The sequence below is a fragment of the Pygocentrus nattereri genome, chromosome 10 (genome assembly GCF_015220715.1).
Source record: "Pygocentrus nattereri isolate fPygNat1 chromosome 10, fPygNat1.pri, whole genome shotgun sequence".
In the NCBI taxonomy this organism is placed as follows: domain Eukaryota; kingdom Metazoa; phylum Chordata; class Actinopteri; order Characiformes; family Serrasalmidae; genus Pygocentrus; species Pygocentrus nattereri.
The window spans coordinates 40,489,471-40,515,583 of NC_051220.1; the positions used below are offsets into that span (position 1 = coordinate 40,489,471).

The window sequence follows — 26,113 nt, forward strand, 5'->3', positions numbered from 1 at the left end:
TAATCCATTTATATTCTATTTTTCCACAATGACCTCAGAATAAAGTCGGTCACACCAGTGACGTCAGCTAAAAGCTTCATATGAGAGAATCTCTGAGAACTGAAAGACGCAGTGGACTCACCATGAGCTTTTACATTTACGGCATTTGGCTGACGCTCTTATCCAGAGCGACTTACAGTTTGATCAGTTTATACAAGTAGGCGAAGGTGGTGTTGGGAGTCTTGCCCAAGGACTCTTATTGGTATAGTGTAGGGTGGTTACCCAGGGGAGGATTGAACCCCAGTCTACAGCGTAGAAGGCAGAGGTTTTACCCACTACACTAACCAACCACATAGATCCTCTTCATAGATCCTCAGAAAACAGGTCGAAGGAGGTCGATCGACGTCATCGGTGTGACTTTTATTTCAAAAGTTTTGTTTCAAAAAGATTTTTGTTACGAGGTAACACCAGTGACACCTGGGGAACTTTTATTATATATTTTATAATATTTATTTGGCATTTGTTTTCTTTGTCATTTAATTTATATTTCCCATAGTCAGGTGTAGGTTATTGTAGTTAAAATTGCATAAAAACATTTTTTTACCTTAAAACGTGGCCTCATCTTTTACACATGACTGTGAGGACGAGCTCTTCTGTGGTGCTTGGAGTTCTATATGATTGATTTCAAAATAAATTGAAGCTCAAGAAGGTGTGATTGTTAAAATAACATATTGTTTTATTTTAAAATTTAAATAAATTGTAACCCTGGCATGTTTTTCAGGAGTAATATATCTGTAAACGCTAGGGACACAAGAATGACCCATTTAGCAGATTAAGCATCACAAAGTTTGCTTAGCTAGCTGACCAACTCAATCTGCTCTTCAGAGATCTTGCTGCCAGGAACTGCCTGGTTTCAGTGAGAGGATACGCAGATCCTGATCGAGTGATTAAGATTGGAGACTTCGGTTTGGCGCGTGACGTCTATAAGAGCGATTACTACAGAAAGAGGGGAGAAGGCCTGCTGCCGGTACGCTGGATGCCCCCGGAGAGTCTGACAGACGGCATTTTCAATAAACATTCTGATGTGTGGTGAGAACCGACACTCTTTTCCAACCTCAATAGAAATTATCTTTGATATTGTCCCTGTTTAAAACGTTATAGTGTGCTTTGCGTGCTTTCTCAGGGCGTTCGGAGTGCTTCTGTGGGAAATCATGACATTAGGGAAGCAGCCGTATCCTGCTTTCTCCAACCAGGAGGTTCTACACCACGTTAACACAAGAGGACGATTACCAGCACCTGCCGAGTGTCCCCAGAGTCTGTACGTACCACTCAGAAGACAGAAGAACACCTACAGCAGATACAAATACATTTAAACATAACGCGAATATGTGACTAGATGCATTTCAGATATTTAACAGCTTCTGACAAATTCATTTAAACCTATCAAATTTAGGGCGGTCACGATTAGACAATAAAAGCAATGAAAATATTGATTGAAGTGTATCTTCTCGTTATGGGAGGGCAGGAAGGCGGACCCAAGTGCAAAGATGAAAACCCGTGAGAAAAGGTGTTAATACATTTTTGGAGGTAACGGAGTGTGAATTTGGCACGCTGGGGTCGAAGTGACCCAGAGCCAGGCCCGAACTGCCGATGTACGGATCAGCTGTCTGTGGAGTTACCACTGCACAACTGGGAAGCACAGGCAACGATCAGTAAAACACCTCAAGGAACGGGAAATAAGAAAGGAAATGCTGAAAGCAGCTCAAGCAAAGGCTGAACTAGAAACGTGAAATAAAAGATAATGAGAAAACAGAAATGACTTCCTCTGTAATTATGAGGGGAAGGCAGACTTTACGTTTCACTTGTTTGCTCTTAGTGGAGCAAACACCTTTTTGTGGCTCGGAGGAGTCAGTAGCTCAAGCCTTCTTTTTCTGGGATAATTAGGCCCAGTCCCATTTCACCCCTTGCTCCTAACACTTAGTCCTACCCCTCCGTTTTGCACGTTCACGTCTAGGGGACGTGTTGTCCCGACTGCTGTTGAGATGGAGGGGTAGGGTGAAGTGTTAGGACTATGTGGCGCTTCAAACGGAGATTTTTTCTGAGGTACTACAAACGGAGTGTTATGAGAATTCCCAGAATGCTATGCGAATCATCAGCAAGACGGCTGCACAAGCGACCAAAGAGACCCTCTGGGATCAATCTGCAGTTTCCTTCGAGGATCAAAAAAGTTCCATCTGTCTATCTATCTATCTATCTGTCTGTCTGTCTGTATCTATCTATCTGTTTCTATCTGTCTCTGTCTATCTGTCTGTCTGTCTGTCTGTCTCTATCTTTCTATCTATCTGTCTCTATCTGTCTCTGTCTATCTGTCTGTCTGTCTCTATCTTTCTATCTATCTGTCTATCTGTCTGTCTGTCTCTATCTATCTATCTATCTATCTGTCTCTGTCTATCTGTCTGTCTGTCTGTCTCTATCTATCTATCTGTCTCTATCTATCTATCTGTCTTTCTGTCTGTCTGTCTCTGTCTATCTGTCTCTGTCTATCTGTCTGCCTGTCTGTCTCTATCTTTCTATCTATCTGTCTCTGTCTATCTGTCTGTCTCTATCTATCTATCTGTCTCTATCTGTCTCTGTCTATCTGTCTGTCTGTCTCTATCTTTCTATCTATCTGTCTCTGTCTATCTGTCTCTATCTATCCATCTGTCTGTCTCTGTCTATCTGTCTCTATCTATCTATCTGTCTGTCTCTGTCTATCTGTAGCTATCTTTCTATCTATCTATCTGTCTTTCTGTCTGTCTCTATCTATCTGTCTCTGTCTATCTGTCTGTCTCTATCTATCTATCTATCTATCTATCTATCTATCTATCTATCTATCTATCTATCTATCTATCTATCTATCTATCTATCTATCTATCTATCTATCTATCTGTAAATGTAAGTATTTTCTCTGGTAAAAAGCCGCTGTACTGTAAGAACCATTGTAAAAGCGTTTTATGATCATTTTCACACACATAAAAATCGACCAGTAATACGCTGATGTCTCGGTCGCCCCCTGGCAAAATTTCCCATTCTACCTTAATTGGCACAGCAGTTACGTTCTGGTACCTGAGGTTGCTGCACCATTTAAGGTGGAATGGGAAAATTCGATCACTCTCCTCTGCTGTCACTGCAGACGGGCAGGGTGGCCTACTGAGCAGCGCTAGTAGCTGATAATGAAGTGATGTAGTTTTTTGTTTCTGCTCTTTTTTTATTCTGTGACTCATTTGACTGATTGATGCTTAAAACTGAAGTTGTGAATGAATCGGAGCGCTCATGCTTTCCAGTCTCCTTCGGATAAATGGCAAATGCCAGTGTGATATACCATTATTACTATAGTCTGGAGACAAAGCAGGAAAACGTCCTGATTCTTTTTCCAGGCTGTTTTAAATATGATTCACCTGTCCTGTCATGTGACACACAAGTGAGATCACCACAGCTGGAGGCAGCATATGGCCAGAAAACCTTGTCTCGTCTGTTTATGTAAAAGTCTCTGACACCTGATGACGTATCCAGTTCTTGAAGGGTTGTCCCATTTCATAGGGCGGAGATTTCAACCACTACCCTTTGTAACTCAGTTTCAAGGGGTAGGGGTAAAAATAAGAAATGGGATTGGGCCTTACTCCCTTTTGTTTTTTCCAGCCCTCTTTTCTTTTCGTTGTTGTTTTTCTTTTTTGTTTAAACAACCACCTAGACTAAGTACCGTACCGGTCACCCCTCTACAAAGGTGTGACAAAGGGCTGCTGTTTGCCACAGCCCTAAGTAGGGGAGTACACAGGTGTGTCAGATTGGGCCTAATCAGTCTAAGGGCTTCTGGGGATTGGAGTTCCCTGAAGTTATGGCTGGGGCACCTTGTCGCTGTCGCCCTCTGCTGGCGGCTGGCGGCGCAGGCTGGATCCTTACATTGCTCCATAAAAAACGGCAGATAGCTGACAGTTTTCATGATGATAAAACATCTTTTATACACAGAGTTTTTATATTATTTAAGCGGAGTCTTTTTAAAGGCTTGCGAGATCTTTTTAACCCTTGTGTGGTGTTCAGGTCTGTGGGACACGTTTTAAATTTTTACCAAAAGAAAAAATGGTGCAATTTATTATTTCAACCTCAGATTCTCCATGATTCTTCATTCTTCTCATTTTCCATGAAGAACATATATTAAAAAAAAAAAAACATTTTCAGGGTCTTCACTCTGTTCACCCCCCACACATTTATATTACACATGTGGTGTTGGGCTGAACCTGCGGGGAGTAAAAGTGTGGAGGTGCTGTGTCCTTCACTCTGCTCTCCTCCTACATGGCCTGCTGTGTGTGTGTGTGTGTGTGTGTGTGTGTGTGAGTAAGGGTGGACACCATGGACAGGCTGCTGACTGGCTACAGCTGCTAAAGGAGAACCCTACGCTGGCCACCTGTGATATTTTAAACATCTGATATTTTTACAGAAATTGTTGTGGCTGTAATAACGTGGCGGGTCCTCCAGACCACTGACTAATAAACACCACACAAGGGTTAAGGTAAAGAACAAGTTCTATAAAATCATCGTAACACTGTAATCTGCAACTTTCTTAACTGTATAACTCTCAGGTATAAGGTGATGCTGGAGTGTTGGAGTAAGGAGCCCAGAGAGAGACCGAGCTTCCGCAGCCTTCACATGTCTCTGGTTAAGTTGAGAGAGACGGAAACATTAAGTGAAGAAGGAAAAACAGGCCATGTGAACGAGGCCTACACAGAAGATGGTGAGATTCCACTAACACTTCAGAATGAAACTAAACCTAAAGCAAACGTGAAAACGTCAATATTCAGTAATTCACTCCAGGTCCATTATTTGGCACTGCGATCTTATCAGAGCTTATTCTAGTTAAAGAGTAACTACAGCTTAAGACCTTTTTCCATTAATAGCTGAAATGCTCTGTAATACAATCCCATTTCCAAAAAAAGTTGGGATGCTGTGCAAAATGTAAATGAAAACAAAATGCAGTGATGTGCAAATAATTTAAACCATGTATTTATTTCAAAATGGAACAAAGACAACATATCAAATGTTTACACTGAGAAATTATATTGTTTTTTGAAAAATATCTGCCCATATTAAAATTGATGGCAGCGACAGGGTCGTGTTTACCATTGTGTTTTATCACCTTGTCTTTTAACATTTCTCTGTAAGTATTTTGGAAACTGAGGAGACACTGCTGTAATTTTAATAGTGAAATATTTTCTCGTTCTTGTTTGATGCAGGATTTCAGCTGCACAACAGTTTCAGGGTCTCTTTTGTTGTATGTTATCAGTAGTGACTGGTCTGGACTGCAGGCAGGTCAGTTTAGCACCCAGATTCTTTTAATATGGAGCGGTGCTGTTATAATACATGCCGAATGTGGTTTGATGTTGTCCTGCTGAAAATAATCAAGGCCTTCCCTGAAAAAGACGTCGTCTGGATGGCAGCATATGTTGCCAAAACGTATATATATCGTATACATGACAATTTTCCACTTCACCTCAGTCCAGTTTAAATGAGCTTGGGCCCAGAGAAGGCAGCAGCATTTCTGGATCCTGTTTATGTACTTTTTGTTCTTTGTGTTTTACAGTTTCAAAGCATTTGTGGACGCAGTGATGAGCTGTTCACAGACAGTGTTTTTTTAGAAGTGTTTCTGAGCCCATGCAGTGATTTCCACTACAGCACCATGTCTGTTTTTATTGCAGTGCTGTCTGAGAGCCTGAAGATCACAGCCAGCCAATATTGGTTTTTGGCCTTGTCCCTTGCATACAGAGATTTCTCCAGATTCTCTGAGTCTTTTAATGATATTATGTACCGTAGACGATGAAAAGCAAAAGTTCTTTACTATTTCATGTTGAGAAACGTTCTTCTTGAATTGTTGCTCTATTTGTTCATGCAGTCTTTCACAGAGCGGTGACCCCTCCTCATCTTTACTTCTGAAAGACTCCGCCTCTCTGAGACGCTCTTTATACCCAATCATGTTACTGGCCTGATGCCCCCTCTGGTTCAACTGTGCTATAGGCACGGATGACGTGTCAAAGTACCATGACATGTCACAGTATGCAAATCAGTCAACCAGTGTGACTGCCCCCTGATGACGCCTAATTGTGAATATGAAAGCCTAGGAGCCGAGAGCGAGGCGATAAATACCCCCAGCGCCACCTCACAAAGTTGTTATGATTAGTTATTGATGACGTTCAACGTACGATTAGGTAACCTGAAGGGCAGATTAAGTGAGGATTCTGTAAAGCTGCTGAATGTAAGGATTTAGGGAAACTGCAGCAAACCCTGCATGACAGTCACTATTTATTTGGAATTCAGTGCATCTAAGAAATCAGGACGCGGGTTAAATCGAATATGAACCTGCTGAACAGATCGTTAGAAGCTACTTGTCACTGTTTTGGGGAATGTTGTACCGTTCGGATGCCTCTGTGTGTGTGTGAAGGTGGATAACATGGACAGGCTGCTGATTGGCTACAGCTGCTAAAGAAGAACTCTGTGCTGGCCGCTTGTGATATTTTAAAACATGAATTGTTATGACTGTATTGATTTAAAAACACAATAATGCAGTGGGTCCACCAGACCACTGAGTAACAAACATATAAACACCACACAAGGGTTTCAGGCTTTACAGGGCGACTCACAGCAACGCATTCTCACCATATTTTAGTCTGTTTTTATTCTCCTCATTCATTAATGACACTTCTTTCAGTTTCAAAAAAAATCTTACATAGGGCAGCTTTAAAGTTAACTGGCTAAGCAAGAAAGTCACTTAGTGAAACAGGCCTCGTGACAAATAAATGCAGGTTTATCAGGTTAACTGAGGAAAGGTGTTGGCCATGTTTTTCCATGTGTTTTTCTTGCAGAAGAGGAGGAATGTAGAGGTGTCGATGCAGATGAGGGTTTGGGTTCAGGACTGACTCACGTGCTCAGCAACGAGGGCCTGAACTACCTCATGTATCGAGCAGATGGTGAAGAAAACACAGCCACCAGCAGCAGCAGCAGTCCAACCGATTACTCACCACCTACAGAAGATGGATGAGAAAAGAACAATGCATAGGAAAATTGACTGAAGATGTCCTTAATAAATAGTACAGCAACTGATTTGTTGTTTAATAGGTGTTTATACTTGACACTCATCTGAGACTGTGGTCCCATTTGCAGTGGGGCTCGGCACACAGCGCATCACGTCTAACAACTGACAGCACATCAGTAAACTTACCACACTCAGCAAAATTCTGAGACCACCTTATTTCATTTTCTTGTAAAAATGGCTTTATCTTTATTGAGGAGGCTCACTTTCAGCTCCTCAGAGAACCTGCAGTCACGCCTCCAAATTTCAGTCTGAGAAGCTGGTTGATGATTTCCTGAACTAATCAAACCCATTCAGGGGTGCTGAGGTCTGGACTCTGGGGCGGTCAGTCCATCGTTCAGCTTCTTTGTTTGATGTGTCCGTCTCCTTTTCTCAGTGAGGTTCTTCTTGATCAGCTACACGTCCTTTCAGACCCACAGCGCTGAGTGGTCTTCTCACAGTGGAAGGATGGACAGAAGCACCTGTGGATGTTTTCAGATCTGAAGCAGCTTGATCTTCTCCTCTCTCTCAGAGATGGAAGCTGTAAGTGCTGTTTATCTGATGGGGGGCAGCTTTGGTGTCTACCAGTTCTTCCAGGTGGTTGTTAGGAGCCCCAATAATTTTTTTGCACTCCAGTTTTGAAGAAGTCCTTTTTTTTCACTTCTTTTACTTTGGCTTTCTCTACATAAGCAAATGGATTATATCTTAATCTAATCTTGCCAGAAACATGAGGATGAAACTTGTACCTAATGGTCATTTTGACTGAAAATCTAATAAAAGCAGGGTGGTCTCTGACTTTTGCACATTGAGATATATATACATTTGTGTGTATATATATGTATGTATATGTATATATGTATGTATATGTATATATATATGTATGTATATGTATATATATATGTGTGTGTCATATATATATATATACACATACATATATATATATATATACATATATATATATATACACATACACACACACACACACACACACACACACACACACACACATATATATATATATATATATATATATATATGAAAAAAATATACTACTAATGTGCTATTACACCTCTCACCGACATGGACATGCCAGTATAGAGTTTTCTTACTTGTTTTGTATGTTTACTCTCTCTTGTCTCCAAAAAACAATAAAATAATAAAGTAATAGAAACTGTAGAAAAAATAATATACACATGTCAGACTCTCCCTAGGAATATTTGACACTCCAGAATGCTTAATAAGTCATTTTTATGGTAGACACCCCAAAAAGTGAGTTGAGCATGTTGTACCTCTCAGACGCTCCATACTTACAACGTCCTGTATAATTATTTCATACCTTGACTATAACAAGTCACAAGGTGCTCCCTCTCCAAAGACAGCAAAGACAGATAAACTTATCAGACAGTCCTAAGAGCACATTTCTGACTGGTAGCTGGGCAACAACACTAGTAGTAGGTTAGAGTGGCTTAACACTGGTGACATTGCATGTCACATAGGTGGTCAGGCAAGTGGCATGTGTCCTGTATCTGTTTTTGAACGTCAGACGCTTTCGAAACCAAATTTAACATGTCAGCCTCTCCCTGAGGTAGATATGTGGTTTTTTTAAAACATCATATGCTTTCTAAATTGAATCGAATGTGTCAGATGCCCCCTAAAGCAGTATATGTGTATGTGTATGTATATATACGTATATATACGTTTTTTTTTCCAGATGCTTTCTAAGCAGTGTTGAACATGTTAGACGCTCCCTAAGGTAGTTACATGTTTTCTTAATGTCAAACTCTTTTAAGTCGAGTTGAACATGTCAGACTCTCCCTAATCTACTTACATGTTTTTTTGTTAATGTCTGACGTTTTAAAGCCAAATTGAACATGTCAGACGCTCCCTAAGGCAGTTATTATTATGTCAGCCGCCTTCTGAGTTAAATTGAACATGTCAGACGCTCCTTAAGGTAGTTATTTTTATGTCAGCCGCCTTCTGAGTTAAATTGAACATGTCAGACGCTCCTTAAGGTAGTTATATGTTTTCTTAATATTAGACGCTTTCTAATCCGAGTTAAACATGTCGGACGCTCCCTAAAGTAGATCTATATGTTTTTTTTTTCATGTTAGACGCTTTTTAAGCCTAATTGAACATGCCAGACGCCCTCTAAGGTAGTTATTTTATGTCATATGCCTCAGTTAAAATGTTCTAATTTAAATTGAACACATCATACGCTCCTTAAAGTAGTTACGTTTTTTTTGTTGTTTGTTTGTTTTTGTTTTTTTTTGTTTTTGGCTTTCTAAGCCAAGTTGAACATGCCAGACGCTTCCTAAGATTATTATTATTTTTTTTTTATGTCAAACGCTTTCTAAGTTAAATTGAACATGTCAGAAGCTCCTTAAGGTAGTGATCTTTTTTTTGTTGTTTTTTGTTTGTTTGTTTTTTTAAATAAACGAGTTGAACATGTCAGACGCTCCCTAAGGTAGTTGTTAGTATTTTTTTTATGTCAAACGCTTTCTAAAATAAATTGAACATGTCACACGCTCCTTAAGGTAGTGATCTTTTTTTATTGTTGTTTGTTTGTTTGTTTTTTTTTAAATAATGTCAGACGCTTTCTAATTCGAGTTGAACATGTCAGACGCTCCCTTAGGTAGTTGTTAGTATTTTTTTTTTTATGCCAGACGCTTTTTAAGCCGAGCTGAACGTGACAGACGCTCCCTAAGCGGCCTCTGCGTCACGTGACTCTGATGAAGGGAGCAGCATGGCGGAGACATGCGCGGCTCCTAAACAAACTCCGGCGTTTTTCTGCTCGTAGTTTAGCGCCTAGATCTCGTTTCTAAACGTCTTCGAAGACGCGTGAGTGCATCTGGAAGCTGCGCTGATCATGGATGAGGGGAATAAGCTGCAGTTCCCGTCCCTTCCTGCGTCCAAGGAGGACCAACTGGTAACGTTCACGCTGAGGATCAAAGAGCCCGGCGGTTCAGATCAAAGCTCGCCTTAGTCCCGGGTCCCGGTACCGGTCCCGGTTTCGCACGTCAGGTTCCTTTCATAATGCTCAGGTTTCAGAAGGAAGACGAGGCTGGAGTCGCTTTCCTCTTCGCCGGCCTCCTGTTCGCATTTTCCCGTTCCACCTTAAATGGTGCAGTGAGTTCTAGCGTAGAACCCCTTCATGGTGACCGGGTCCCTCAGATGGGTGGAGGAGGTGTTGTGCATGGCTGTGAGGAAACCTTTTGAAAACGGTTCTGTGCAGCACCAATAATGTTCTTTCATTGTTCCAGTAGCCAACGAACCATTTCCAGAAAGGTTCTAGCTATGCACCACATTCTCCGTCTATCTGAAGAACCATGTCACCCAGCAGAGAACCAGTTAGGCATGCAAGTGGCTCTTCGAGTGTGCCTTTACTAAAGAACTCTTGAAGAACCGTCTTTTTTTGGAGTGCGCGGTATTAAGGATGCGGCGTAGAAGCTTCCATGTAGAACCTTTTTGAGAAGGGTTCTATATAGTGCCGAATAGAGTTCTTTTATTTTCCCAAGCGTGACCTGTATCGGTCCTCTGGCTTGATAAGGTTGGCACCCTGCTGACCGTTTGTGGCTGCTGGACCACCCAGCTCACTGTCCCGTATACGAGCTCTGACTTTAATCTCCTCAAATAGAGTTTAAAAGCACAGGGACTTTTATTTTGGAAAATTAACGTAGACAAATGTTAGAAACAACTGAGAGAACAAAAATGATGACTAGGCATAATGTAAAATAATTTAGAACAAAATTAAAGGTGAAAATTCTTTACTAAGCTGATTTACAGAGTATATCTCTAACTCTTGGGGCAGTCGTGGGCTGGAGGTTGGGGAACTGGCCCGGTGACCGGAAGGTTCGATGCCCAGTGCTGACGGTCCATGACTGAGGTGTCCTTGAGCAAGACACCTAACCCCCAACTGCTCCCCAGGTGCCGTGGATAGGGCTGCCCACCGCTCTGGGCAAGCGTGCTCACTGCCCCCTAGTGTGTGTGTTCACTAGTGTGTATGTGGTGTTTCACTTCACGGATGGGTTCAATGCGGAGGTGGAATTTCCCCGTTTGTGGAAGTAAATTGGGCTGTGAGTAGAAAATAAGCAATAATAAGTGGACTTAACTGCCGGTGGGCCGCCAGTGGACCATCAGCAGGCCAACAGTGGCCCACTGTCCTCTTGTTTTCAGGGTATATAGAACTCAAGGTTCTGTAATTCCTTTACAAATGAATTCTTGAAGAACCGTCTTTTTAAGCATGTAGGAAAACAAGCATGTACAGAGTTTGGGGGTCTCTTGAAAAGTGGGCCAGTGGTTCATTTAAACATGCCGACTCACAGCCCCACGGTCGTATGACAGCAGTCAGCGGCTGCGTTCACACAGCAGGTAAAAGTGACTCAGATCTGATTTTCTCCCCAAATCTGATTGTTTTTGTTTGGCTGTTCAGATTATCTTATGAATGTGATCTGTATGTGACATCAGTCTGAACAGATCAGCTCCTAAACTGACCCACATGCGCCAAAGATCAGTGCTTCATCCAGAGGTTAACAATCACGACTGCCACAGAACGCCAGTCGCTCCTGGAGGATCAGCTTCATCTTCGCCAGCATCACAGGAGCCATCATGAAGCTTCGCTGACCGACAGCCGGGCTCATCACCCAGAAAGCGTTGGAGCTCCCGGTAAAAAGGGCGCGGTCACTTCTTCGGTTCGTGTCCTCGGATTCTTTAAACTTTGCTTTCAGACTTTTAACTGTTCTTTGATGCTGCTGCCTCGTTCTCCTGCGGTTCTCCGCTCGGACATTTCTTTTGGAATCTCTTCGAAGACGGAGGGTTTTGGATAAGTATCCAACCATTTTTTGCACAGAAACATCAGCCCAGATGTTTGAGTCTCAGCAGTGTGAAATTATGACGAATGTCGAGTTGGATTGACGTAAAAATCATGAATTCCGATCTGGCTGTTCAGACTGAGTCGCACTGCTGCAGATCGGATACGGATCAGATTTCAGTCCCACATATGAAAATGTCCCAAATCGGGATTGGAAATGTCAGATTCAGTGGTCAGTTTATCTGACCACACTGACCCCCAGACACACATCTGAGTCACATATGAGGAAAAAGATCGGATTTGGGCCGCTTTTACCTGCTGGTTATGGATTTTAGAACCCTCCTGATGACGTTCCTGAAGGGGTCAGAAAGGTGTTTGGTTACCAAGCAGGTAAACCAGCAGGTAGCCACCATGACCGCTTAGTGCCGGAGGACGAATATCACCACTGTGTTTATTAGGTTCTAGATCAGTGGCGACGCCAGCAGTGAGGATGTCTTTATTACAGTGTTGTAAGTACCGTACACTCTTAAAAAGATGGTTCTTTAGTAAAGACAGTGGTTCTATATAGCACCAAAAAAGGTTCTTCTGTTGTTAAACGTTTGACACTGTAGTAACAGCAGAACCTTTTCCGTGCTATGTAGAACCCTTTTCGAAAAGGTAGAACCATATGCAACATATTCTCCATCAATCTGAAGAACCATTTCTCCCTGCAAAGAACCATTTATGCATGTCAGTGGTTCTATATAGAACCTTTTAAAACAACTCTGTGTAGCACATCCCTGTCCAGGGTGTATCCTGCTTTCCGCCCAATGACCGCTGGGATAGGCTCCAGCACCCCCCCCCCCCCCCCCCCCCAACAACCCTGAGGGAGAAGCGGCTTAGAAAGTGTGTGTGTGTGTGTGTGTGTGGGGGGCACATAAAAGGGTTCTTCTAATGTTAAAAGCTTGACATCATAGCACCAGCAGAACCCTTTTTCCTGCTATATAGAACCCTTTGCAAAAACACACTCCATCAATCTGAAGAATCACTTAAGCATGCAGTTGGTTCTTCGAGTGTTAATGGTTCTGTAATGTTGTCTTTACTAAAGAACCATCTTTTTTTAAAGAGTGTAATAAGAGAAAATTTATGGTTAAAGACAAAAAACTGAGTTCTCTCAGACCAGCTGCAGTGCTGTGGTACAGAACACAGCGTAACTCAACACCTTTAACGGTCCGTTGATGGAAAAGCTTTGATGTTTGATGTCATTTGTAAATCTGTTGTTCCCGAACATGTCGTTCACTCCTCAGTCCACCGAGTCCATATATGGAAACTAAACTGCAAGAATAGCAAGTTTCAATTTTTTTTTCTTGTTTCCAAAAAAAAGAAGAGGAAAAAAATACACATTTAGGAATTCCACAGATTCGGCAGTGTAGCCCCGCCCACTCGCGCTGAAGCTATAAGGAGCGTTTCAGCCCGGCCTGCTTTGTGAATGAGGCGCCTTACAGGGCAGCCAGTCAGAATAGAGAGAAGCTGGAAAACACGTAGAAATGTCCTTTAAGTGCTCATTTTGGGCTGAATTGCCCCTTTAAATGTTCTCGTCTGATCATCTAAATCAGTCATGTGACTGTCCCTCTGGTCTTTTCTGCTGCAGGACTGGTCGTATCCGATGCGGCGAGAGATGCAGGTGAGCGAGTTCACGTTCTAAAGCTCAGCTGGTTCTCATTACCAGCTATCTGTAGACGTTTCTGTGCTGTCTAGTAATACAAATCGTGCAATGCTTGCAGGAAATCCTCCCTGGCCTGTTTTTGGGTCCCTACTCGGCTGCAATGAAGAGCAAGGTAAGATGATCCTCTGTCCCGGGACATCAGAATCAGGACCGGACTGAGATTTTGTTTTATTGGCCGAGGAGGTCACTTACAAGGATTTGGCCTTGGCAGCAGGTCACATTAAGACGGCAGCAGCAACACACAGTCAAATGAATTGGATAGTAAACTAGATGTAGAACAATACACCTACGTTCAGTTTCAGTACGATTTTCAGTTCTGAGGTTAAGCGGTTCAGAATTTTTAGTGTTTTTTTATGTTACTCTCTCTCACTGGAGCTGTAATTCTATTCTACTGGTTGGTTTGGCTCAGATAAATAAAAACATGCTCAAAGTGCTGTTCCCTCACAAATCAATTCCCAAAAATGACGATCCCTGAAATCCGTTCTCCAGGAGAAATCTGAGAATGGGTGCATGCTTGTAATAAGCCCCGCCCCCTTCCCCACCCTGTTTTCTAGTTTTGATCGTGGACAGTGAAGTCAGTACATGTCAGTACATCAGCTATGGTTTTACATCATTTACATACAGTGTTCTGAATGTTTAGTTTTTGATGCTCGGTCTGTGGAATTGCGCGTCTTTATTGCTGCGTTCACATTACAAGCCTCATTGCTGGAATCCGATCTCTCTGGTTCACACTCGTTTAGATAAGGAATTCGAATCCCTCGTTAATGCCACCCCTACAAGAAATGACTTCAAGTGGTTTCACTGTCGCAGGTAAATTTCCAGTGTCGGAATAAAATCGTGAGAGTCGTGGTAGTCACCTCCGTCGTTTAGTGTGGGGGGGTCGGGACGTCTTGCGCCAGTCTTTTTCTCGTCCTGACGCTATGACCAAATCAGCCCGGTTTAATATTATCGCGAGATTTAAGTCTTGGCTCACGCGAATAGTGACATGCCAGGGGTGCGCGTGAGAGCGAGTGGGCCAGCGCACGCACAGAGAGGGAGAGAGTGAGAGCAAAGGAGAAAATACATGAGCTTAAAGGCACGTCTGCTTTAATACAGTGATCCTTTTAACTTGAAATATAAGCTGTTTTCATTCAGGTTCGCTGGGTCTGTAACGGGAATGAGGGAAATGTGCAGAATGACATTAAGAACCTCATTAAGGTTCTTTTCCTTTTTTCTTTTTTTTTTGCTTTCTGTGAAATTAAAGTAACTCCACATAAAAAAAAACTGGAAGATGATCTGCCAAAATATAAAATATACAGTTATACAATAACAGTTTATTCCCCATCAAATTTACAAGTAGATAAACTCAAAAATCTAGTTACTCTTGCAAATAGCGAGATTCCTGGTTTTTGCAAAACCATAGTCAGTGACTAAAAACTCTGTGATCATCTTTAGGTGTTTTTTTTTCATCTTCTAGTGTCTGGTTAGCGTAATGTGATGAACCGGCGTCCTGAACTGACCCTCATGAGCTCCTCCTACTCAGTAGCGTCACGTGACTGAATCACCGCATCATCAGCACAAACTAACGAGCAGAACGAGCTTCGCTGAGAAGATCATTAACTCTGATCAGCTCTCAGCTTCGTTATTAGAGCCAGACGGAGGAGGAAAAGGTGAGACGAGCTGCTTTTCCACCGTTTACAGGCTTTAACGTCTGTTCGGCGCTGTTGCCATGGTAACGCGGAATGATGATGCAGCGCAGTGGAAAAACAGCACATGAACTCCGATCTGAGCGTCACATTCAGGTCACATGGCCACGAATCAGATGCGTATCCAGATCTAGGACCACATATGAAAGCGGCTCAGGTCGGATTTGAAAAGATCAGATTTGTGTCCACACCGCCCTGAAAACACCAGATCTGAGTCGCATCACGGATTTGTGCCACTCCAGCCTGGTAATGTGAACGCAGCCTTTAAGGCTGGCTTTACGTGGTGATGCAGCTTTTGTTGTGTGAAACACACATGATACCCAATACACTTGATTTGTGTGATGTAAAGTGTCCTGCAACAATTTGAGACTCTTGCAAGCATCTAAACTTGGTAAAATAAGTTTCCTGAAACAGTTCATTAATAAGGATCCCTGCTGGTGACATCCCCTATAAATAAAAATAATGCGTGGCCACAACTTAGTAAGGCATGGGAACGAGATCCTAATGCATGGCCTCGACTTAGTAAGAGTGAGAAATGGGAGAATTAATCCTTGGCCACAGCTGAATAAGGCATGATCTTGTTCCCATGCCTTACTAAGTCATGGCCTCACGTTAAGATCTCATTCCCACGTGTTAATACAGTGTGGCCACTTGTTATTTATATGGGATGTCACCAGCAGGAATCTGTGAAAGTGAAACGCTGCTCAGTTGATTCTTTTAAACTGTTGATTTCGGCGCTTCAGTGGACAAGAAAATCAAACGGCTTACTGGGTGGTTGCAAAGAACCCCAACCCACTTCTGGCTTTTCTTTTGTTTGTGTTTTTGAGCCACGACAGGGAATGCGAGTAGATTCGTTTTCTCGTCCCTTGATGCCCCTTAATTTTTAGTGATTGTTTTTAATAGTTCAGCTCTATTCACTCATTCGTTCATCGTAGGCGCCCTCTGGCATTTTGCAGGCATATTTTTGATATAATGGGAGAAACGGGAAGTGGTCAGACTCCCCTTAAACCGGCTTTGACATGACCATGTTAAGCAAAGTTGAACTTTATGCAAATCAGGAGCAAAGCGATGTGGCGATTACCAGTGAGAATTACACAGTGTGGTACGTGGCCATTTTTTGGGTCCCAGATATTTGGTTCCACATGTGATTTGTGGTCAGAGTGATGTTGTATGTGAAGTGAAGCCCTATATACCGTCCTGGTATTTGCTTGGTGTCAGTAAAACCATGGCAAACAGGTCAGCTGGAGTTCCGAAATGCCCACAGGCAAAGAGTGACCAATGATTTGGGCGACGAGAGGTGGACAGGTTCTGCAGGCAGGGTTAGAGCTGAAAAGTAGCAGCGGTGCTTTTAAAAACACTCCGGTCTCCACCCCAGTCTCACAACAGCGCTCCACTGAATTTCATGAGGAACATGAGGGAAATCTGACTCCAAATGTGTTATTATTTCTCCATAAAATGGTCTCCATCACCCTTTCCTCAGAATACAGCATCAAGCCTTGATAAGCGTTTTGTAAAAATCCCTAGGATGGAAACGTATTGGGTCTCATTCACCAGCCGTTCTTTAGACGAATTTTCGTCTTAAAACCCACTTACGCAGTTTTCACAAAGATTCTGAGCTTCAGCAGTGTTTTCCCACCTGGGGTCTGTTCTAAGGTGAGAACAGAATCTACACACACTCACGTGCACAAGGTGAGAACAGTTCCACGCCATGAATCTGACGGAGACTCTTTCTCAGGACCTTTCTCTCCCGAGTGGCGCAGCCGTCTAAGCCTTGGTCATCAGGAGATCGTGAGTTCGATCCTTGGTGATGCTACAGCCGTCCTTTTACACCCACTGCATCACTAAAGTCAGTCGGTCTTGGAAAGTTTTTAGAAACCATGACTCAGTCCTGACTGAGGCACCCTTTAAAAGCCCCGTGTAAGACTTGAACGATGGGTGATGTGAGGTGGGCTGAGCCTTTGGACGTATACCGTGCTCATCTGGATACATTCAGGAGAGCGCCCGCCTTGTCCAGCTCTCTTCGGACGTGATGGAGGCCCGGCTACTTGAAATCTTATGCTCTCTCCCATCCGGACCCCCTTCTAGGCCTGTGCCGGGGGTGTGCAGTCCTCCCAGCTCCCCTGAAGCCCCGCCCCTGAGTTGGCGCATTCGGCTGTCCGATCGTGTTGCATTAGCGGCAGTTCGAAAACGTGCAGTGGTGTGTCACAGATCCCAGAGGAAGCCTGTACTAGCCTTCACCCTCCTAGTGCTGGTGGTATCGTGTGGTTGGGGGGTCCTAGTGGGTGGAACTGAATATGATAAAACAGGGGGAACGGGAAAAAAACACAGTTAAGAAAAAACACACTGGTGAATGAGGCCCATAGTTGTTTTCTTTTGCATAAGGTCAAGTTAGAGTGGACTGAAATGGACAACCCAACAGGATTGGCACTGTGGTGGTAATTAGATGTGTAACTGTGCTTTAGAGAAGAAATGATGCATGTGACTCACCTCTTTGTCCATGCTGCTCTACTAAGGACCACTTATTTTATCCCACATTCCTGATGATGCCTCAAAATGGTGGGTTGTGTGTAATCTTGTCCTTTTTTCTGACCCTGTGTCCTTCGTAGCTGTCTTTGCTGGAGAGGCAGGGCATCACTCACATTGTGTGCGTCAGACAAAACATCGAGGCCAACTTCATCAAGCCGAACTTCCCCCTCAAGTTTAGGTACGTGCTCTTCAGCTGGTTTGTGATCACTCGGTGTTTTTGTTTGGTCATATTTGTCCTGTTTAATGTGCTGCTGTGTGTTTGTGCTTGCAGATACCTTGTTTTAGATATTGCAGATAACCCCGTGGAGAACATAATTAGACATTTCCCAGTGGTGAGTTCACTTTGGGTTCCATATTAGATCAGTCAGCTTGAAGAATGACCACTTGGGCTACGTTCACACAGCAGTGGCCCAAATCTGATTTTCTCAATAAATCAGATTTTTTTTGTTTGGCTGTTCACATTGTCTTTTTAATCTGATCTACACAGATCAGGCATAACATTCTGACCACCTCCTTGTTTCTACGCTCATTGTCCACTTTATCAGCTCCACTTACTGTATAGCTGCACTCTGTAGTTCTACAGTTACAGACTGTAGTCCATCTGTTTCTCTGATACTGTGTTACCCTGTTCTTCAGTGGTCAGGACCCCCATGGACCCTCACAGAGCAGGTACTGTTTGGGTGGTGGATCATTCTCAGCACTGCAGTAACACTGACGTGGGTGTGGTGTGTTAGTGTGTGTTGTGCTGGTACGAGTGGATCAGACACAGCAGTGCTGCTGGCGTTTTAAACACCTCAGTGTCACTGCTGGACAGAGAATAGTCCACCAACCAAAATCCAGCCAGCAGCGTCCTGTGGGCAGCGTCCTGTGGGCAGCGTCCTGTGGGCAGCGTCCTGTGGGCAGCGTCCTGTGGGCAGCGTCCTGTGGGCAGCGTCCTGTGGCCACCGATGAAGGACGAGAGGATGACCAACACAAACTGTGCAGCAGCAGATGAGCTGTCGTCTCTGACTTTACATCTACAAGGTGGACCGACGAGGTAGGAGTGTCTAATAGAGTGGACAGGGAGTGGACACAGTATTTAAAATATCCAGAGGTAAACAATCGCAACTGCCAACGAACGCCAGTCGCTCCCGGAGGATCATCACCAGCATAACAGGAGCCATCCTGAAGCTTCACTCACTGACAGCTGGACTCGTCACCCAGAACGCGTTCGAGCCGTAAAAAGGGAGCGGTCACTTCTTTGATTCGTGTCCTCGGATTCTTTGAATTTTGATTTCAGGCTTTAACTGTTCTTTGCCGCTGCCTCGTTCTCCTGCGGCTGCGCTCGGACATTTCTTTCCAAACCTCTTCGAACGCTAAGCGGTTTAGAAAAGTCTTCAAATTTTTTGGTACAGAAACATCAGCCTAAATGTTTCAGTCTCAGCAGCGTGAAACGATGATGAACGTCAAGCTGGACTGACGTAAAAGTCCCATGAATTCCGATTGTCAGGTCGGATATGGATCGGATTTGCGTCCCACATATGAAAGCGTCTGAAATTGGAATTGAAAATATCAGATTGAGTGTGTTTCTGTTCACACAGACACACATCTGAGTCACATATGAGGAAAAAGATCGGATTCTGGCCACTTTTACCTGCTGAGTGGACGTAGCCGAAGTGTTTTGGCGCTTGCTTTTTTTAATGTCCTCTCTCTCTCTCTCTCTCTCTCTCTCTCTCTCTCTCTCTCTCTCTCTCTCTCTCTCTCTCTCTCTCTCTCTCTCTCTCTCTCTCTCTCTCTCTCTCTCTCTCTCTCTCTCTCTCTCTCTCTCTCTCTCTCTCACCTCAGACTAAAGAATTTATCGATGGGTGTTTAGAGAGTGGAGGTAATCGCCTTTATAACTCTGATTTTTGTGGAATCGTGTTGTTTATCCATTCGTTTCTTTTTGTATCTAAATCTTCATCTAAATGTGTCTAACTTCTTTTCTCATGGTTCCACAGGAAAGGTTCTTGTTCATGGAAATGCAGGGATATCTAGAAGGTACGTGGTGAGCTAATGAAGGCAGAATATCACGGAGGACGTCTCACAAAGCAGGATCTCAGTGAAGCCGCAGAGCTTCAGCTGAATGTGCATGTCCCTTAGCTCTGCACTCTTAAAGATGGTTCTTTAAGGGCTCTTTAGTAAAGAAAATAGTTCTCTGTAGAACCACAAACAAGCCAAGAACGCTTTGTGTGATTAAATGATTCTTTGCACGGTGAAATGGTTCTTCAGATCGATGGCGAATGTGTTGTACGTGGTTCTGTATAGCACCAAAAAGGGTTTTGCTGCCGTTACGATGTCAAGCTTTTAACAATAGAAGAACCCTTTTTGGTGTTCTGTAGAACCATTTTCAAAAGTTCTATGTAGAAACATGATACACACATGACACCTCCTCCATCAATGCGAAGAACCATTTCACCATGCAAAGAACCGCATGCAGATGGTTCATCGAATGTTCTGTCACTGTCTCTTTCTCTTTCTGCTCTTTCTCTTTCTGCTCTCTCTCTCTCTCTCTCTCTCTCTCTCTCTCTCTCTCTCTCTCTCTCTCTCTCTCTCTCTCTCTCTCTCTCTCTCTCTTTCTTTCTTTCTTTCTTTCTTTCTTTCTTTCTTTCTTTCTTTCTCTCTCTCTCTCTCTCTCTCTCTCTCTCTCTCTCTCTCTCTCTCTCTCTCTCTCTCTCTCTCTCTCTCTCTGTCTGTCTGTCTGTCTGTCTGTCTGTCTCTCTCTCTCTGTCTATTCCCCTCTGTCTGTCTATGTCTATTCCCCTCTGTCTCTCTGTCTCTCTCTCTCTGTCTCTCCCTCTCTCTCTGTCTCCCTCTCTCCAAAATGAATATCCAGCTCACTTGTCTCAGTAGTCTGACATGTTTTGTGCAAAATCACAAAGGGTTATAAAACTGCTGACCACTCGTCTCAAATCTGTGTTTTTCTTCCAGTGCCGCCTTAGTCATTGCTTATCTTATGGAAACATTTGGGGTGAAATACAGGTAACGTTTGAAAAACTACTTCAAATAAACTTCATAAACAATGTGTTTTTCTAAAACGGGAATTCCACTGTTTTTATTTTGTTTATATAAATATATATATATATTATATAAGTATATATAAAATAATAATCACTTTTTTTGTAATTCACTTCTGTAGAGTGTCATTCATTGATTTCTTTACAGTGGTGGTGACAGGACCCAGGGGTTGCCATGACTACAACACGGATAGAAATTTTGTTATCCAGAACCACCAGAGAACCCACACAAGTTTTTATATGTAATGTTGATGATACCAAATTAGTGGTAATAATAGGTGTGAAAAAAGGCTGCGTGTTCACCTCCACAGCTTCTCAGAGCTCTCATAAATCAGACATCAGGCAGTGAATTCATACCCATCATGTTGTAGCTTTGTGAGGGAGCTTTTAGAGGTGGACGTCTGGTTCCTATCACCACCACTGTGAACAGTTCTGTAATGTATATCGAGGGCATTGTTGCGCCCCTGATGAGGTGATTGCTCTTTTACTGAACACCTGTAGGTCAGGAAGCTCAAATCTTATCTCTGGTTTTAAATCTTATCTCTGGTTTTAAGAGCATACATGTAATTACATGATAGGTAGTTTGTACTGTATTATATACTGAGCTGCTTCTGCGCAGGGATGCTTTCAGCCACGTTCAGGAGAGGAGGTTCTGCATCAATCCGAATGTGGGATTCGTGCATCAGCTACAGGTATGGGTTTAAAAACAAATCGCACAGTAAGGTCCAATCATATTCCCTCTTTTACCCCCTACCCCTTGTTTTCGAGTGTCACCCGAACCCCTTGTTACTGAGCTACAGGGCAGTAGTTGAGATCTTCCCTCTGAAATGAGACCCTCAAATAAAAGAGCATCACTTCATTAACAGCTACCAGCGCCGCTCTGTAGGCGACCCTGCCCGTCTGCAGGGACAGCAGAGGAGGGGAAAGTTCAGCTCCTCACTGCTGAGCTTTAGTTACATTTAGGGATCATACGCCTTCAAAGAGGGGGGGGCAGTTATTTATTATCACCCCCCCTAATTGTTCAGTGATATGAAGCTGAAGTCAGAGATTCTCCAGATTCTTGAGAATTTTCCAGTTCCACCTTAAATGGAGCAGCAGTTACATTCTGGCACTTCAGGCTTCAGAGCTGCTGGACTATTTAAGGTGGAACGGGAAAGTTTCTTTGGTCTCTTGTTGTCAGTCTTGCTGGTCCCCCCCACACCACCACCTCCTTATCTCTCTGGTTGGAGTGTCTGAAAAACCTGTTTTGGAGGGTCATGTAGCCCCAACACTTCACCCCTCTATCTCAACAAGAATCGGGACACCGTACCCCTAGACGTGAACACGCAAAAGGGGGCTAGGGGGTGAAGGGTGAACCAGGTTTGGGCCTAAATGGATGTCATGGCCAGGGTGCTGAAGCTGTGCTGTCGTTTGTGTTCAGGAATATGAAGCGATCTACCTTGCCAGACTAACCATCAAAATGATGTCACCTCTCCAGCTGGGTCGGTCCTTCTCCATCCAAGCGGGAATGCCAGGTGAGGATGTGAAATGTTTCCATTAAAAATAGAAAACCTAATTAATTGAAGTTGCTTAGTGGTGTTTAATGGATAAATCATTTAAATGATAAAACAGTCACCAGTGTTCCCAGTTTGTCCTCTTGTATCTATGCTTGTTGGCCATTTTATTAGAAACACCTACTGTACAGATGCATTTACGGTTCCTCTGTTTCTCTACCCCCCATCCAGTGGGACAGTGGAAAGGGACCACCCCTGTCCAACTCATGTGGTTGGTGGTCCTTTCTCAGCGCAGCAGTGACACTGAGATAGTCGTGTGCTGTTGACACTTACTGGCCGCTTTGTGTATGTAAAAGCCTCTGGTCAGGAAAAAAAAACCCTTGTATACAAAGGCCTTTAACATGGTCAGTGTTACAGCTTTGCTTACATTTGAATAATGATGTAGAAAAAGTGCAGAATCCTGAGTAAATGTGTGAGTATACAGTATTTCCAAAAGTATTCGCTCGTCTGCCTTGCATGCGGCTGCTCGGCCATGGAAACCCATTCCATGAAGCTCTCTACGCTGTTCTTGAGCTGATCTGAAGGCCACATGAAGTTTGGAGGTCTGTAGTGATTGACTCTGCAGAAAGTCGGTGACCTCTGCGCACTATGCCCCTCAGCATCCGCTGACCCCGCTCTGTCATTTTACGTGGCCGACCACTTCGTGGCTGAGCTGCTGTCGTTCCCAATCGCTTCCACTTTGTTATAATCCCACTGACAGTTGACTGTGGAATATTTAGTAGTGAGGAAATTTCACGACTGGACTTGCTGCACAGGTGGCGTCCGATCACGGCACCACGCTGGAATTCTCTGAGCTCCTGAGAGCGACCCATTCTTTCACGAATGTCTGTAGAAGCAGTCTGCAGGCCTAGGGGCTCAGCTTTATACACCTGTGGCCATGGAAGTGACTGGAACACCTGAATTCAGTGATTTGGATGGGTGACTGAATACTTTTGGAAATATAGTGTGTGTGTGTGTGTGTGTGTGTGTGTGTGTGTGTGTATATGTAAACATGTATATTTAGGGGGGGGGGATCAAATGTCAAAAATCGATTTTCGAAACTTTAATTTATAATGTAATGTTGACGGCACGTAAAAGGCGGAACTTGGAAGTGGGTAAGTGCACCAGACAGTCTGACGGCACGTAACAAACACACAACTGGATGAGTGAGAAATCCGAGCGGCTCTGCATTAAAGCCAGGTTAGATCAGGAGTCACAACCCCAAATGTTAAGACGAGACATTTTGTCCTTTCAACATAAATCAAACCATCTTGGGAGCCCCAACATTTAACGTCCAGTATGTCTCCATGTGTGCTAAAGTCCTAGTATAGGTTAAAATGTAAACAAAAGCTCTGCTTTAGACTTGGCTTTAAGCATCAGCTGTAGCCGCTTTCCTCCCTTTACAGACAGGAAACTTTTCTTCACAAGTAAATCAGTTTCTCATAAGATGTCCCTCAATGTTCGACTGTTTTTATGAGGCTGAAGTCGCTTCTTATTAACCAGCTTCTTGTTAGAGTTTTGCCGTTCCACCTTAAATTCTGCCTGAGGCGCTGAACGTTAATCCGGCACCATTTAAGGTGGAACGTGAAAAATTCGAAACGGAAACGACTTCATCTTCACAACTTTAGTGTTTGATAGTCTCTCAATGCAGGAAACGTTCCAGGAAACCGACTGCGCTGCTTATAAACGCGAATAAGTCGGTTCGTCTCCAAATATTCGTCTGAAATCTCTTTACCTTTTCGTTCACTACTCGCGAGACTGTGCATTGAGACCTGCGGTCTGCACGGCAGTTCTCAGTCGTTGAGAACCAGGGCTTTCACGCCATGTTGCGCACTTTGGAGCAGAGATAGTGACCCATCTCAAAGATATTTTACTGACCCCCCCACCCCCACCCCACGAGGCCAAAACCGCAGTTATAAAACCTGCGTGATTTTATATGAATGCCTTCTAGTTCACTTGCCACATCACTTACATTTACATTTATAGCATTTGGCTGACGCTCTTATCCAGAGCGACTTACAATTTGATCATTTTATATATTGGATTAGGAGTCTTGCCCAAGGACTCTTATTGGTATAGTGTAGGGTGTTTGCCCAGGTGGGAGATTGAACCCCAGTCTATAGTGTAGAAGGCAGAGGTGTTACCCACTACACTAACCAACCCTCCCAACACTTCCATTTGATTTATTAATAAAAGATATTGGAAGTAAGTTCATCATGGATAATTACAAATATTTTGCTTTAAAAGTTCCAAGTCCTCATAAAGTGAGAGAGAAAGCCTGTATAGGAAAAAAAAAACAGCATCAATAATCGTTTTATAATCGCATCGCAGCCTCTGAACCGAAACGAATCGTGAGATGGCTGTTTCTAATAAAGTGGCCAGTGAGTGGAACCACAAGATGGCTGTTTCTAATAATGTGGCCAGTGAGGTTGAGCTTCTTAAAACGTTTTGTCTGTCATCCTTACAGGGAGTCTGAAACGAACACTAGAGGAAGATGAAGATTTTGGGAATATGCAAGTACAAACAGCACAGAACGGATAGGCTAATACTTATTTGCTGCCGACTTATTATTATTTTTTTTTTTTTACATTTTTATGGGGTTTAAAAATGTAAATACTAAAGCTTTTGTATAGCGGGTGGGGAGGGAGAAACTGCTCCTCGAGCTATAGGGCGGGGGGTTTGATAAATGTTTTGGTTTCCTCGTTTTTCAGCCGTATGCACTGATGAGGTTTTTTGCAGTTTTATAGTATTTAACGCATTTTTGCATTTGCAGCGGGACAGTATTGCAATAATGCTCTTTTGATACTTGAACTATTATTTTTTGCTGGATGTTCGAGTTTGCATAAGGGAAAGTGTCACTGCCGGGGAGGGAGGGGTGGGGTGGTCTCTGTTGGGAATGGAATAAGATGGGCGGATGCACCAGTGGGAAAGATTTCAGATAGATAAAATGAAAACAATGCTTGTGAGAATTAACAGTCTGCTCAATAAAAAAAGGTGGCTGAATTATAGTGTTTATTTTTCCCTTTATAATCGCCTTCGGCTGCATTACTGATGGTCTTTTGTTTCATTGGTAACACCACCTGTGAACGTCACGTTTGTCAGCATCTATAAACACGTTATGCTGTATTCATAAGGCATTATAAACATGGTTATAAATATTTATAAAAATGAATTGTGCTATTTTACAGATGCTCCCAACAGGCCGTCCAGCCAAGAATCACTGCTACAGTGAGCTTTTCTTACCCAGCGCCTCACTTTAAATGTTACGTTACAGCAAACCCATCAGCCCCTCCCCTGAGCCCCCTCTGACATCACACTGAGCATGAAGTCACTGTGGAGAGAGAGTAATTTGTTCCCTCACTGGTTCTAATGTCGAGCTCTAGAACCCTTCACACTACAGTACAGTGATGCTGATTTCTGCTGGCGTTCTATTGGATATGCAGTGATAAGTGAGTGCCAGGCTAACGGTGGTGCACATTAACAGTGGTGCACATTAACAGTGGTGCACATTAACAGTGGTGCACATTAACCGTGGTGCACATTAACCGTGGTGCACATTAACCGTGGTGCACATTAACCGTGGTGCACATTAACCGTTGTGCACATTAACAGTGGTGCACATTAACAGTGGTGCACATTAACAGTGGTGCACATTAACCGTGGTGCACATTAACCGTGGTGAACATTGACTTTCCCACATTGGGTGAAACTCTGATGTTGCTCTAGTTTAAACTCTGACATTTGAAGCCTG

General features: G+C 43.3%; 2 protein-coding genes across 3 annotated transcripts in view; both read left to right on the forward strand.

Moving 5' to 3' along the window:
• ros1 (c-ros oncogene 1, receptor tyrosine kinase) overlaps positions 1 to 7,405 on the forward strand; it is a 43,023-nt gene extending 35,618 nt beyond the window's left edge. For both annotated transcript variants that reach the window (XM_037541828.1, XM_037541829.1), the window contains exons 25-28: positions 865 to 1,068; positions 1,163 to 1,297; positions 4,596 to 4,747; positions 6,870 to 7,405. In XM_037541828.1, the coding sequence (XP_037397725.1) occupies positions 865 to 1,068; positions 1,163 to 1,297; positions 4,596 to 4,747; positions 6,870 to 7,045 (667 nt within the window). In that variant the 3' untranslated portion in view covers positions 7,046 to 7,405. The remainder of the gene's footprint in view (positions 1 to 864; positions 1,069 to 1,162; positions 1,298 to 4,595; positions 4,748 to 6,869) is intronic.
• A 2,380-nt stretch (positions 7,406 to 9,785) lies between these two features.
• On the forward strand, positions 9,786 to 25,366 carry styx (serine/threonine/tyrosine interacting protein). The gene is made up of 11 exons (XM_037541801.1): positions 9,786 to 10,001; positions 13,513 to 13,545; positions 13,646 to 13,699; positions 17,879 to 17,976; positions 18,070 to 18,130; positions 19,623 to 19,659; positions 19,775 to 19,814; positions 20,745 to 20,795; positions 21,450 to 21,522; positions 22,251 to 22,344; positions 24,830 to 25,366. The coding sequence occupies exons 1-11, from the start codon at positions 9,942 to 9,944 to the stop codon at positions 24,901 to 24,903; spliced, it is 675 nt and encodes a 224-aa protein (XP_037397698.1). The 5' UTR covers positions 9,786 to 9,941; the 3' UTR covers positions 24,904 to 25,366.
• The last annotated feature ends 747 nt before the right edge of the window (positions 25,367 to 26,113 follow it).